The sequence below is a fragment of the Stegostoma tigrinum genome, chromosome 29 (assembly GCF_030684315.1).
Source record: "Stegostoma tigrinum isolate sSteTig4 chromosome 29, sSteTig4.hap1, whole genome shotgun sequence".
In the NCBI taxonomy this organism is placed as follows: domain Eukaryota; kingdom Metazoa; phylum Chordata; class Chondrichthyes; order Orectolobiformes; family Stegostomatidae; genus Stegostoma; species Stegostoma tigrinum.
Window position 1 is genome coordinate 26,413,095 of NC_081382.1, and position 15,705 is coordinate 26,428,799.

The following is a 15,705-nucleotide window of genomic DNA, read 5'->3' on the forward strand; positions in this document are numbered from 1 at the left end:
CCATGCTATATTACCCCCAACTCTATGAGCCCTTGTTTTGCCTATTAACCTTTTATGTGGCTCCTTATCAAATGCCACTTAAATCCACCATAAGGTGCATTCATAGCACAGCCAAACAGGTTTAATACCAATCTCAATCCTTCTGACATGTATCAAAGACAGGTTGTATGAATGAGAGAGATTTCTAATCAGCCATTAAATGGAAAGAAAATTGTAGCCTCCATCATTAATTTCCATAGCACGGACTGTAACATGCACGTAAAAATGCACATTGTCACAGTAAGTCTCACTGTCTGGGAGAGCTGGTTGGGTCTATTGGCTGAAGAACTGGTTTAGGTCAGATCTGTGCCAGCAGCATCGGGTTCTCAATCTCTATTCTGGGTGGGGTAGAATTGTGACCTACCTCCTTGCCCTACTCAAGTGGGAGGTCATGGTGCTGCTGGTTGGATCTGTTGTCTGGCAAAAGACTTATGAACAAGGAATAAAGGAATAAGACAATGCAGCTTCTATCACTGCAATTGCCTTTTAAAACCCTAGCCTGTAAGCCAGCCAATTAAAAAGCAATGGCCCTTTTGTCCAATTACTGGAGAAGCAGCAATATAGGGTGATGTTACTGAGCTACCAGTTCAGATCCTCAGGCAAAATTGATCTGGAGACAAGGGTTCAAACTGCATTAACACAGATAATGAAATTTGAATTCAACAAAACTCTGGAATTACAAAAGCAAGGCTAATAACAAACACGTACCAACTGCAAAATGTCAGGAAAAAAAACATTTGCTTCACTGAGATAACAAGGTGTAGAGCTGGATGAACACAGCAGGCCAAGCAGCATCAAAGGAGCAGGAAAGCTGACGTTTCAAGTCTAGACCATTCTTCGGGACCAATTTCTGAAGAAGGGTCCAGACCCGAAACATCAGCTTTCCTGTTCCTGTGATGCTGCTTTGCCTGCTGTGTTCATCCAGCTCTACACCTTGTTATCTCAGATTCTCCAGCATCGGCAGTTCCTACTATCTTTGATTCACTAATATCCTTTTCAGGGAGGGAAATCTACCAGCCTTACCTAGTCAGGCCTGCATGAGACTTCAGATTGGCAGCAATAACATGGTTTACTTTTAACTGCCCTCTGAAATGGCCTAGCAATCTACTCAGTTCCACAGCAACTGGAATCAGTGCTTGCCAGCAATACCCACAACCCATGACTGAATTGAAATAAAAACACTGGAAAGTTAGCAAACCTTAAAAGATGCAGAAAGAAATGTATACAGTTGACTGAAAGTTGGCTTGTACAGCAAATACTTGTGCGGATTTTCTCGTTTTGATGGTTTCTCTGTTGATTCCTGGAGAGAAAGAAAAAGTTATTTGTTCCTTTGCACATTTTTGGAGATTCCACATTAGGCTATGCACAATGCCTGGACTAATAAAGGACACAATGGCAAATTACGGCTCATGTGATTTGAACCCACTTGCCCTGGGATGAAGGAGAATAATCATTTTTAAGACTTATTGAAGAGGACTCAATGAAACCTGAACAGCCACATTGAAACTACCTGCAAACCCTTCTCTACCTCTATTTCTGGCAGCTTATAATTTTTTAAAGCTATTTTTCCCCTTCTTCAATTTCCTCTTTTGCACATTTCCACAGCATTAATCTGCACTCTGATATCGCACTGAAATCAGTTCTGTTCTTGTACAATCTTTGATGGCATGTGCTTTTCAGTTATGGAAGGCAACACAACCGACTTTTATCCTATCATGATCTGGCACTCACACACATCTAGCAGGAAGCTCAAAGTCAGGAGCATAGGCCCTGATTTACTTTCTTCTTCACATTCCAGGTGAGTTAAAGGCAACTGTAATCTTCAAAACATATCTCAGTAAGAAATGGTTAAAACCAGGGATCCTCTGGTCTTCATTGCTCAAAACCAGTTAGTAAGTGTGAAACTCTCAGGGAAACTCAATATTTATCTACATAGTTGTCCAGAAGTATGGCAATTCACAGCTAAAGTTTCTAGTTATTCTTATGAGCAGGTGTATTTAGTAGATATTTGTGATTGAAGAGGGCAAGAATAAAATTTAAAATAAAACTGTCCAGCCCATCCACAAATATTCATTCTGTTGGTCATCAGTAAATGCAATTAATCATGCTGGTAGAAAAATTCTGTGTTGTTTTATAGTCTTGACTTCTCCTTTCAGATTGACTGGCTTGTGGAATCCGATTAGGTGTAAAGAGAAGGGTTAAAGCAAATGTCAAAAAACCATTTTACCATGAGCCCTTTCCAGAACAACTCGCCACTCAGCTGACATCTACCAAAGGACCAGTATCCCTTGTGTCATTTTGAAAGGCTGCTGTGCAACTGGACTAGCACTGGTGGTCTGGCACTGCCCCTCACTGGCACCATCATGGAACAGCAGACTCAAAGAAACACTGCTTACGTCTTATAGCTGACATGACTGACACTCTAGTCCATAGAACCCTATTCTGTCGTTCATTCCTTGCTTTCATGCATTTCTTGTTCTTAGCCATGTCCTATCTGCTCCGCACACATCAGGATAATACAGCACATTGCGCTGACTATGCAAGACAGCCTCGCCAGACTGGTCCACACAGGAGAACTGCATCCTGAACTACCCTATACTCTGTATCATCACAGCCCTGGTTGAGGCACAAGCAGCACAAAACCTCTGCTCTGCATCAGAGGGTTGCACAATGGTGTCAAGAGGCATGATTGCAGGCAACTGAACCTTCAAATATGTCTAGGAGGTGAGTGTGCTCCTGAATGCGGAAGTTGTGGCAGCTCCCAGGGGCAGAACACAATAAGTGTAATACTGATAACAGATCTCTTGAACATTAATGAACGAACCCCTTTCTGTTGAATTTTGCAGTGTTGTGTTACAGCCCTCTTGGTAGCAAGGTGTGCACGCTTGATGACACTCTGTACCTTGGGGAGCTCAGCTATGTTACCAAACACAACTGTGTGGACTGGAGAACTGACTCCACCATTGGAAGAAATGAACGGGTGTAATTTTGCATAGATGACATCAGCGACTGTCTTGATGCATTTCAAGGTTCATGACAAAGATCCCACACAGATTACCCAACATTCACTGAAAGGAGCCAGTGACATAGGCGTTCCACAGCTGGAGGGAGGATGGCCTCTAGCTCCTACAGCCCTCAGGTTCAGATCCAACACTTTGTACTGTTCCATCGCAGTGTCCTGAGATAGAAGAAGCCTGCAACGACATTGCACCTTGCTCATCTATAGGAAATGGAGTTAGGGCTAAAATTCTCTCAGCCTCCTGCTCACCCCATGTATCCTGAGGGATGCAGTGGCTGTGATATCTCCCAGAGTTATTCTCTGTTCACAAGTAAAAGGACGTCTGTCAAGTGGGAAGCGTTCAAGAGCATGATGACAAGAGTTCGGAGGCATTTTGTTCCTGTTAGAGTGAAAGGTAAGGTCGGTAAGATAAGGAACAATAGATGAATAACGATATTGTGATTCTAGTCAAGAATAAGAGTGTATCTTATTTTAGATACAGACAACTTGGTTCAACTGAATCTCTTAATCAGTAGAAAGAATGTACGGGCATTCTTTAGAAAGAAATCAGGAAGGCAAAGAGGGGATATGAGAGAGCACTGGCAGATAAGGTTAAGGATAATCTGAAGAGATTCTACAAATACATTAAAAGCAAGAGGGCAACTAGAGAGAGGGCATGGCCTCCTAAAGATCAAGGAGGTCATCCTTGTGTTGAACCCCAAAGGATAAGAGAGGTACTAAATGAATATTACTGTGGAGAAAGAAATGGGGTCTAAAGAATGCAGAGAAATAAACTTTGATGTTTTAAGAACAGTTCACATTACATAAGAGGACGTTCAGAAGGGCTTCGAGAATATAAAGGTGGATAAATCTCTGGGATCTCACCTAAAGTATTCCAGAACGCTGTGGGAAATAAGGGAGGAAAGTGTGAGACCCCTTGCAGAAATATTTGCGTCATCTATAACTACAGCGGAGGTGCCTCATGACTGGAGGTTGGCTAATGTACCTTTGTTTAAGAAAGGTTGGAAGGAAAGTCTGGGGAACTATAGACCTGAGAGTCTGACTTCAGTTACATAGTTGGAGGTGATTATAAAAGATTTATGGACATTTGGAGAGGCAAAAGTTGATTAGGGATAGACAGCATGATTTTGTGCAAGCAAAATCACGTCTCTCAAACTTGATTGAGTTTTCTGAGTAAGTTACCAAAAAGATTGATGATGATGGCATAGCAGTAGACACTTATTTGAATTTTAGTAAAACAAGTTTCATCATGGTAGACTAATTAGCAAAGTTAGGTCACATAGGATTCAGGGTGAGCTTGCCAATTGGATACATAATTCGCTGGAAAGCAGGAGATAGAGTGTTGATGGAGGATTGCTTTTCAGACTAGAGGCCCGTGGCCAGCAGTGTTCAACAGGGCTAGGTTCTGGGTCCTCTTCTGTCATTTATATCAATGATTTGGGTGAGAATATAGATGCCATGGTTAGTAAGTTCGCTGATGACACCAAAATTGGTGGCATAGTAGACAGTGAAGGTGGTTTTCTAAGATTACAAAGGGATCTTGATCAAATGAATCAATGGGTTGAAAAAATGGAGATAGAGTTCAATCTGGAATAATGCGAGGTATTGCATTTTGGGTCAACAAGCAAGGGTAGGGCTTACAAAATTAATGGTAGGGCCCTGGGTAGTATTGTAGAAAAGTGGGACCTAGGACAGCAGGTACATAATTCTTTGAAGTCTGCATCACATATAGACAAACTGGTTAAAAAAGGCATTTGGCACGATTACCTTCATTGCTCGGTCTCTGAGAAGAGGAGTTGGGAGTCATGTTCAGCATGTACAGGACATGGGTGAGGCCACTTCTGGAATACTGTGTCCAGTGCTGGTCGCTCGGTTATAGGAAGGATATTATTAAGCTGGAGAGGTTTCAGAAGACATTTTCCAGGGTGTTGCCAGGTATGGAAGGTTTGAGTTAGAAAGAAAGGCGCGATTGGCTAGGACTTTTTCACTGGCGCGTAGGAGGTTGACAGGCAATCTGACAGAAATTTACAAGATAAAGATCGGGAAAAGACAACTATCATTAACTCGAAGATGGGGGATTTCAAGACTGGGGGCACATTTTTAAGGTGAGAGGAGAGATATTTAAGAAAAGACATGAGGCAATTTTTGTTTTTTTTTTACACAGAAAGTGGTTCACTTGTGAAATGAACTTCTTGATGAAGTGATGGATGCAGGTACAATTACATCGAAAAGATATTTGGATAGGTAAATGAATAAGAAAGGTTTGGAAGAATATGGGCCAGCATATTTGGGATTATGTTCGGCATAGATTGGTTGGGCTGCAGGGTCTGTTTCTAAGCTGTATAACCCTATGACTTTATTACTCCTTGTAGTCTAACAGTGGCCGGCTGCTACTCCTGGGTTTGACATCAGCCCTGCTCCTCCTGCATCTGTCTTCATTTCCTTAGGTAGGCAGCCAAAGCAAACAACATGTTATCAGCAGCAGGACCCATTACTCATGGTGGAAGGGACATAATTTGGGAGCAAAAGATTTTCTTAGCCCACAGAACAGTAATCAGTAGTATGCCCTGCAGATAAAGGACTGAGTGCACTACACCACACAGTGAGACATGCTGAGCATCAATAACAAAGGACATGTTGCTGTCATCCATCCATATTCAGACGCAACATGTGACCAACTCGAAGGCCATTTCCAATATCATCCAGATGAGTGTGTCCACAACATTCTGAAATATTATCTGCTCTGGGTTCACATTGAACGCTCAACTTTTCATCGCATTCACTACAGACTATCATGACACGTGTGATAGATGAGGAAGCATTATGTGGCTAACTCGGGACCCTTGAATATTGGATCAACAGGGCTTCCACTTCAGCCTGTGCCTTTCTGTAATGTATTGCTGCTCACTACCATAGAGATGCCCAAGTTCAATAAGCAATCCCAATGACGAGTAGTAAATCACACTGGACACGCATCTGACCTTGAGGCACTCTCACTCTGCATCCATAGCAAACGAGTAATGAGATCATTGCAGATTAAATATAGCTGTGCCATGAAAATGGCTGCTTCATGCAACTGTTGCTACAATGTCATAGGACTCAGCAAACATTGTTACTACATTGTTGCCATTCAAAATGACACACTGAGCTCCTTGATTTTTGTTCCAGCCATTTTCTTATAACACCTCATGTATAGAAAATGAAAAGTGATGGCAGGGAACACAGCCCATGACTGACATCCTCGGCACAAGACCCCACTTGGTTGCCAGATAGGCCCAAAAGCCTCCATGTCCTCTAGTAACTCACACTACCTCGGAAGCTCATTTGAACGTGAATCCACTGGACATGGGGTCCTACCATCGTGAACTTCACCTCCAACTATCCTCTCTGCCCTTGAACCCTGACATTACACCTCAGTGATGTCCACTCTTGGAACCTTTACTCCCAGTGTGGAGACTATAGCGGTGGTCACTGCCACTAACGAAGGGACCCCCTAGTTGCTCCTTCCAAGGCCTACCATGCCCTGCGATACTGTCGATGCTTATCCCCTATTCACTTTGAGATTCCTAAATCACCATTCTTACCCTCTACAAATGCCTAAACTTCCCATCTCCTCCAGCCTAGACTTAGCTATCCTTTCTGGCAATGATTCCCTGCTGCTCCTATAAGGGCCCCTCTCTTCAAATGATCAATGAACACCCAGGACTGTATGTACCCATCTCAGATCTCTGACTGAGTGACAAACAGCCCTGGGCATGACTGATCAGAACCCGGATGGCTGTTTTTGGAGCTCCCTAACTGATAGTGTGCGATTCGCCTGACTTCTGATGCTCTCCTGAAAGGAAAGGCTGCTTAACACTTTCTGGACTGTACTGGGACAGTTACTCCAACCAGGAGCATCTGAAGTGGTCTGAATACAGCAAAGCCCTTGGAGTCTCTGCAGACTATGCCTATGACTGACAGTACTGGGATGCCCCCTCCAAAATCCTAATAGTACAGAGGACTAGTCCCGATCCAGTTTCTGACATGGCCATCTGGTCAAATAACCATTCAATGTGTTGACCATACAGGCAGCTGGCATAAGCCATAGATATTAGAATGGCATTTTGATGGACCATACAGCAAGATGTCCCCCTACTCACCAGTCAGATCCTTACTGACAAGATTGATGAGTAGCCTGTTTGTGTGTCTAGAAAATGTTCACCCCAAAGCAACATTGATTGTTTTTGATACTGGCTGAATGCTTACAAATATAGCATGGCAAGGCAGCATCCTTGCCACACAGTCTTTCAATGCTAATTGTTGATACGCCCTGGAATTCAAGTTTGTGCCTCATGAGCAACGGGCCATATATTGGAGGGATACCATATGAGGGCTGCATGCAGCTGGTGGCCATCAATCTTACCCTAAAATTCAGTTTCAATTGTGCACACAGAGGTTGCTCATAATGAGTGGTGAGCTGAACCTGTCAGATAACCACTGGTTTCCATATTGAGTTCAATCAAACTGTGCCTGCTTGGTAGTTTAGTCAGATATAAAGCTGAATATTAATGAGGCGCATTGTGCTGTCAACAAGGCATTTGTGAATCTATAAATCTCCACTGCTGCCTAAAGGGATATGTTGCTTGTGAAAAAATATGAAAGGTGGAGCAAGTTGCTCCTGCTGTCAAGACAGGCTTCACCAGATTTCCTGCTTGATTCTGTCAAACATCTCAGCATAGTTCACGGCACCTAGATCTCTATAAGATTTCCACCCATTATAATCATATAGCATGGATCATGTATCATCAACAAGCTACATTTGCTGTGTATGAAGCTGATGATATATAATCCCAATAAACATGACTTGTTTAAAATCAATACCTTAAGAAAATAGCTTCATTTGGCTCAGGTTTAATTTATTTTACAATTTAGAACTAGATTCCATGTTCAACCAATGATCTAAAAGTTCAGCCACCTTCACTCACCTGATTTCCAGTCTTGTTTAATTGCGAAGCCAGATTAATGGGCTCCCGTTCTAGAGCCTGCAACATTCTGAACATGTCAATAGTTAACTCACTGAATTTAACCTAAAATTTGAAAAAAAAATCAAACTGTCAATATGGATCAGAACAGCAAGTCAGAAAAACAAGATGTTATCCTTTGAGGATAGAATTTATGCACTATTTGCTGCTCCTTCCATCTCCTCGTGTTACTATGCTCCCTGTGCTTTCAGACAATTAACAGGAGCTACCTGTTCCATCTTAACATTAAATAAAGACAATAACAAACCTAAATGTGACTAATCAGGCCTTGTTCATTTTCTTAAAATTCCGAACTTGTGATAATAATCTAAATCTCTAATAAGTAGTAAAACAGGCTTTTCTCTTCTATGTCACACATTAGGATACCCAATCATTAATAGCTCCCAGATTTCCTGTTCTTCATAAGAAAAAATGTTTCCACATGTAGAAATAATTACAAAGTGATTCAAGGAAAAAAGTGGAATATTCTTAAAACACAATATTCCATATTCTTATCATTACACAAGATGGCCTTCCTCTTGATGGTCTACCAACTAACATTTTTTTTGAGACAAGCATTTCTCTTTTAAGATTTCTGACAACTAGTTACTTGTGTCAAACTATTTTTAGTTTAGAAATCTCTTTCCAAGGTTTCCTTCATACTAGTGAGATCAATTCTCACCTTTTTGTTGAATGAACATTGATATCTGGATAATTATTGCTTTTGAGACAATTTATGGGCATTTTTTCTCTCCACATTACCCCTCATACCAAATTTCCTGTATTATGCACAGATGTGGCGCCATGGAATGGGGCAAAAAAACACCTGCACACATTCCATGACCCTCTATGTACCCTGTGGACACAAAGCTCAGGCCTTCTGAATCATGAGCCTCTGCAGCCACTTCTACAGCATCCCAGTTTCTTGCTTTTAATCCAACGGTAGTTCAAAACGAGGAAGCAGCAGATGAATGGCTCAGAGAAAGGAAAAATGGCCACAACTCAAAGTTCTAGGATCAGGGAGTTTAGTTTACAGCTTGCAGATATCAGAAAGTTCAGGCAGAACAGGTTCAACAAAGCAGATGGTCATTCCAGAAGGACATAACACAAGTACCCTAAACATCTCCTGATAAGTTTAAAGTATATTCAAAAGAAAAGCAAAGTCTTTAGGCTAATTAAGCTACATTTCAAGGATGAGTGGCTTTCTGGGATCACCTTCAGCACAATAAAACAGGCATAAATCAGTGAGATCTTCACTTAGTCCATGTGACATGGTCAGTTTCACAACTCGAAACCAAATACTAGAGGTGAGTTCACCGTTGGAAAAATTGGTCTGAATGGAAATTGGACTACCTAAAGCAGCACTTGAACCAGAAAGTGCTTTGGATTCCCTTATTAGTTTACGAAATCACAAAAAGGTAGAATTTTATGTAAACTTACCAAAACACCAGGAGTTCATAAGATGAGAGTGGAGTATACATTGCTTGAGCAATAAAATCAATCCCAATAAAGTGAACGTTCTAATTGATATTGTCATACTTGCAGTAAAGATGAATGTGTCCACACTTTTGATCATGTGGCAAAGAATAGAGCAATTACTGAGAACTAGTAAGAAGTACTGCGCCTTTGAATTTGGGGGAGTGCAGAAACTTCATTTCACAGAAAGAGTTTCAGGGTGAATTTTGCAAAATGCATTTTCATTCATTAATTGTAGACAAGAGCAGACATTTCAGGAGGAAAAAAAAAATTGTTGATTTTGTACATCAAGTTTTGACCAGGATCCAAACATGCTCTCTGACGAAGGGTCTAGGCCCGAAACGTCAGCTTTTGTGCTCCTGAGATGCTGCTGGGCCTGCTGTGTTCATCCAACCTCACATTTTATTATCTTGGATTTTCCAGCATCTGCAGTACCCATTATCACATCACCAATGCTAACAGGATTATCTCTGCAAGAATTTAGTAAGTGACTGCTCATCATAACATTTCCACTGTGACAGCTATCATGCAATTTTATGCTAACGGCGAGCTTGATTTACAGACGGTTTGTTTTTTCAAAATCAGATGAAGCTGCTGTTACGCTTAGAAAGAAAAATTAATTAGCAGAATGTTGCTAAATGACATCAAGCATTTGTCTTAACAGCACTGTATTGCTCACAGAGGAGATCTTACATGATGCTTGGAAGCAGGTCTCAATATGAGGGATATCAAAATGCTTCCTAGAATAGCAAATACAGCAGGTCAAGAGTGAAGAAAGGATAATTTGAAGTGTTTGTCAAAGTCACAGAGTGTGACGCATTGCCATTCTGACCCCTGAACTGAGGCTTTGCAGTAAGTGCACTAATGCTAAAATACAATGGCTTGATCAACTACTTGTTCAGAGCAAGTGAGTAAAACAATCCAATGAAATATTGCCTGCAAATGCTCTCATGTCGCATTGGAAGTTCTAAACAACATTCTTGGTGAATTGGCATCATGTTGCAAATTCTTTCAGAGAAATCAAAGCTATGCAATTTACAAATGCTAAGATTGATAAACTGAAGACCCTATAGGTGAATGTCTATGAAGATAACAAGTTTCTGGCTGCTCTCGACAGTGAAGTTGATACTTGTTTTTTAGTCACTCATGGGATTATGGGCATCGCTATTTGGCCACCATGTACTGCCCATCCGGAGATGCCCTTGAAGGTGGTGGTGAGCTGCTGCCTTCATAAACTGCTGCAGTCCACGTGATCCATAATATCCTCAGGGAGGGAATTCGAGGATATTGAGCTAGCAACAGTGAAGGAACAGCAGCTGCCAAAATCCTTCAATTTATTCAACAGCAATGTGACCATCTCGATAGCAAACTTCCAAAAAAGACTACTGGAGTGTCATGTTACTGGAGTGACAATGGATTAGGAGTTTGGTAAAGAATGTGTTTGGCAACAAGGAAAAAATTCCACTCTTACACGAAACTATTTTTTGAAAAAGTGTGGTCTCAAAGGATATGAGAGCAATACTGATTTCAGATTTATGGCTGTAGGAAAATTGCATTCAGACAGTCAGTGATTTGGTGTAACAGCCCCTGAAAGACATCCAGTTTCAAAGAACGTACATTCTTCTGGATATTTGTGCAACATTTCAGGCATCAAGTGATGGCTTCATATAGATTTAAACTGAAGAATTAAATCCAGGTCCAGAAATAGACCACTTGGACAACTTGATGTGAATTAAATCTCACATTCCATCTGGACAAAACACCAATCTGAATATAGTATATAGTCACAGGGCAACAGATCCAGGCAGGCACAAAAAGGAGTAAAAAAAGTCAAGTTTGATCGTGCATTATACTTGGTGTGCACAGTGCCAACACTAAATGGTTCATCAGACTTCTGTGCCACACAAACAGTTTTGTTTATTGTTGTGGATAGAATACCTGTAACTGAAAAATTATAACTCAGTACATTTTCATTAGTTAATGAACACACTGAGAAAATAATGCCATATGACTACCATTCAATAGATATTGTCATTTGAATAAACTGTTCAGGCTATGCAGAGGTTCTGCACAGGAACCACAAAATTAGATGGGAATATAGTGCTTGCATAACATTTCCTTCAGAATAAAATACAATTACACTATCTTTTCATTATTTCCACTACTGCCTGTATTGAGCACCCACACGTATTTTAACTATCCTTTTAACTTTCTTGACTTTCTAAGTTAATTATCAACACATATTATTCAGTTCTGAGGAAGAGTCACCAGACTCAAAACATCAACTCTGATTTTTTTCTTCACAGATGCTGCCAGACCTGTTGAGCTTTTCCGGCAACTTTGTTTTTGTTGTTGAAGAATATTTCATCCTGAACATTATACAATCAACATCTCCACTTCGGATCTCATGATGAAAAAGGTAGGTATCTAGTGAAGCAACGGATGATGGTTCGGCCAAGATGTTGCTCTGATGAACTAATTATTGGGCACTTAAGAGCCTCAATAGGTCCAAGGGGAGGTGGTCAGCCTGCACTTCCCATGAACCCCATAAAATATTTAGCAAAAATAAACAAAGATTTCAGATGCTGGAAATCAGAAACAGGAAAAGAAATTGCTCGGAAAATTCAGCAGGCCTGGCAGCATCTGTGGAAAGAAAACAGACTTAACATTTTGGGGCCAGCGACCCTTCTTCAGAACTAACTATGGCTAGGAAAAGGTTGGTACATATGCTGAAGATAGGGTGGGGAGGGATGGGGAAGGAATAAACGATAGGTGGTGGTGTAGCCCAGAGAGGCAAAAAAAAAGTTGGACAGACAAAGGAATGGTTACGGGCCTACCTGGGAAAATCAACAGCTGTTAATGCAGAGCATTAGTGGCTGACAGTGGGTTGTTTGTAGTAGCAGTCCATGTGATTACACGGCTTGGTGAATGGGGGTTGGAGTAAGGACCTGGGAGAAGAAACTCAGGCCCTAAAATTAATGAACTTGGATATTGAGTCCTGAAGCCTGCAGGGTTCCCAAGTGGGAAATGAGGTGTTGTTCTTCCAGCCTGTGCTGAGCTTTGCTGAAAGACTGCAGCAAGCCTCAGACAGATGTTAACCAGGGAACACAGTGGCGTGTTGAAGTCACAGGCAACAGGAACGTCAGGGTCAGTTTTGCAGAACGTAGGTGTTCTGCAAATTCATCACCCAGTCTGCCCAGAAAACAGCACCAATGATGTCATCGAAGTATCAGAGAAATGGTTGTGGGTGGGAAAGAGTTGAGTCTGTCACTGTGGGATATGAGGAACATTGCTTACTCCTCCTACTTGGGACCCCATCTGCAAATATTGCTTGGTACATAGATGACATTATTGGTGCTTTCCCTCGCTCATCTGGAATTGGAAAATTTAATCAATTCCAATTCCAATTTCCACCATGCTCTGTTCTTCACCTTGTCCATCTGTCACTGCTCCCTTCAGTTCCTTGATATCTGTTTCCATTTCTGGGAATGGGCTGGCCACCAATATCTGTTACAAACCCAGCGACTCCCACAGTTAACAAAGTGTGAAGCTGGATGAACACAGCAGGCCAAGCAGCATCTTAGGAGCACAAAAGCTGACGTTTCGGGCCTAGAACTCCCACAGTTACCTTGACTCTACATCCTTACACCCTGCTTCTTGTAAAGACACCACTTCATTTTCCCAGTTTCTCCATCTCCATTGCACCTGTTGTGATGAATCCAGCTTCTACAAGGGGGCCTCCGAAATGTCTACCTTCTTCCTCAGCCAAGGATTCTTCATCACTGTTGTTGACTGGTCCCTCAGTTACGTCCAACCTATCTCCCACACTTCTGCCCCAAACCCCTTTTCTTCCCTCCCACATCAGTGATAGCGTACCCATGGTCCTCACTTACTATTCCACCAACATCTATATCCAAAAAGATCATTAGCCACCATTTCTGCCACCTCCAGAGGGATGCAACCATCAGACATACGTTCTCCACCCAACCCTTGTCCAGGGAGGAACGGTTCCTGTGGAGGGCTGTCACCCAGGTCTGATCTTTGCCATTCCCAACACCTCCACACACCATATTCCCACGCAATTGCACAAAGTGCAACACCTGCCCATTTACTTCCTTCATCCTCATTATCCAAGGCCCTTGACATACCTTCCAGGTGAAGGTGTGATTTACCTGTGCTTCACTCAAACTAGTCTACTGTATTTGCTGCTCACAATGTGATCTGTTGTACAATAGGTAGACAAAATGCAGACTGGGTAACTGCTTTGCAAAATATCTACACTGTCCACAAAAATAACCCTGAGCTTCCTGTTGCCTACCATTTCAACATACCACTGTGCTCCCTGGCCAATATCTGTCTCAAGCTTGCTGTAGTACTCCAGAAAAGCTCAGCACAAGCTGGAAGACCAGCACCTCATCTTCTGCTTAGGAACCCTGTGGCCTTCTGGGCTCAATGTCAAGTTTAATGATTTTAGGGTCTGAGCACTTTCTCATATCCTTACCCTAACCCCCACACACCAGACCTTGTCATCACATGGGCTACCATTATAAACGACCCATTATCAGCTACTAAATAAAAACTGAAAGAACTACGGATGCTGTAAATCAGGAACAAAAACAAAAAGTTGCAGGAAAAGCTCAGCAGGTCTGGCAGCATTTGTGGCAGAACTAAGGAAGGGTCACCAGATCTGAAATGTTAACTCTGCTTTTCCCTTCACAGATGCTGCCAGACCTGCTGAGCTTTTCCAGCAACTTTGTTTTTATTACATTGTCAGCTATTAATGGTCCCCATCAGTCGCTATTGATTCTCCCAACCTGATCTTTACCAATTCCTTTGTCTGCCCAACTGTTTTTTTTCTCTCTCTGGGCCATCTTTACCTATCATTTACTCCTCCCCACACCCCATCTTCAGCCTACCTACCAACATTTTCCTAGCCACAACCGGTTTCTGAAGAGGGGCACTGGACCCAAAATGTTAACTCCGCTTTCACTCCACAGATGCTGGTAGTCCTGCTGAATTTTTCCATCAGGTTCTGACTTAGCTTCCCATAAAATATTTGGCAGATTAAGGGTGGGTACAGAACAGGATGGTCACTTACTGGACCACGTATGCCCCCTCTGCCTTCAAACCTGACAGGAAAATGTAAAATTCAGCCCAGGGTAGTTATTAATAACATGAACTTCATATATACATATGTTTACCTACCAGGATACTGTCTAAAATTTAAAAACAAAATTAACAGCAAGAAAATGTATGTGTGTAATCAGCAGAAAAAGAAATACCTGACTACTGCAGTTTCCAACGATTAGTGCATCTGCTAGCGCCAGCTGGCCTGCTACCATGCCTTGTTCCAATGGTGGGACTACTCCCTCGGCCAAGCGATTTGAGGTGACCATAATGCTGTTGTCATCATTTAACACAATCACAGGATCTGCCTATAAACAACAGGCCAAACAACATTTAAACTTGGTTTAAAGCAGTACAAACCAGCCCAAAGTCGTGGTCCACATAGGCACCAATGACACAGGTAGAAAGAGGAATAGGGATGTCAGGGAGCTAGGGTGGAAGCTCAGAGCTGGAACAAACAGAGTGGTTATCTCTGGTGTGTTACCCGTGCCACGTGATAGCTAGGCAAAGAACAGGGAGAGATTTCAGCTGAACACATGGCTGCAGGGATGGTGCAGGAGGGAGGGCTTCAGGTACATGGACAATTGGGGCTCATTCTGAGGAAGGTGGGACCTCTACAAACGGGATGGTCTCCACTTGAACCAGAGGAGCACTAATATCCTGGGTGGGAAATTTGCTAGTGCTATTCAGGTGGATTTAAACTAGCTCAGAAGGGGGATGGGAAACTGAGGTGTAGTTCTGGTACGCAGGACGATGAGAGTAGGGAGGACATGGACAGGATCTCACTGTCACAGGAGTGTGCTGGCAGGCAGCAAGCTGGATTGGTGTGTCTACTTCAACGCCAGGAGTATCCGGAATAAGGTAGTTGAGCTTGCAGCATGGATAGGTACCTGGGACTTCGATGTTGTGGCCATTTCGCAAACATGGATAGAGCAGGGTCAGGAATGGATGTTGCAGGTTCCAGGGTTTAGATCTTTCATTAAGATCAGGGAAGGTGGTAAAAGAAGGGGAGGTGTGGTTTTGTTCGTCAAGGACAGTATA

At 42.3% G+C, this 15,705-nt stretch overlaps 1 protein-coding gene across 7 annotated transcripts in view; it reads right to left on the reverse strand.

Moving 5' to 3' along the window:
- The window catches only part of scai (suppressor of cancer cell invasion), a 212,015-nt gene that overhangs the window by 51,767 nt on the left and 144,543 nt on the right, over nucleotides 1-15,705 (reverse strand). For all 7 annotated transcript variants that reach the window (XM_059638179.1, XM_059638181.1, XM_059638180.1 and 4 more), the window contains 3 exons: nucleotides 14,820-14,972; nucleotides 8,026-8,127; nucleotides 1,238-1,339 (listed from right to left, as the gene is read on the reverse strand). In XM_059638179.1, coding sequence (XP_059494162.1) covers nucleotides 1,238-1,339; nucleotides 8,026-8,127; nucleotides 14,820-14,972 — 357 coding nt within the window. The remainder of the gene's footprint in view (nucleotides 1-1,237; nucleotides 1,340-8,025; nucleotides 8,128-14,819; nucleotides 14,973-15,705) is intronic.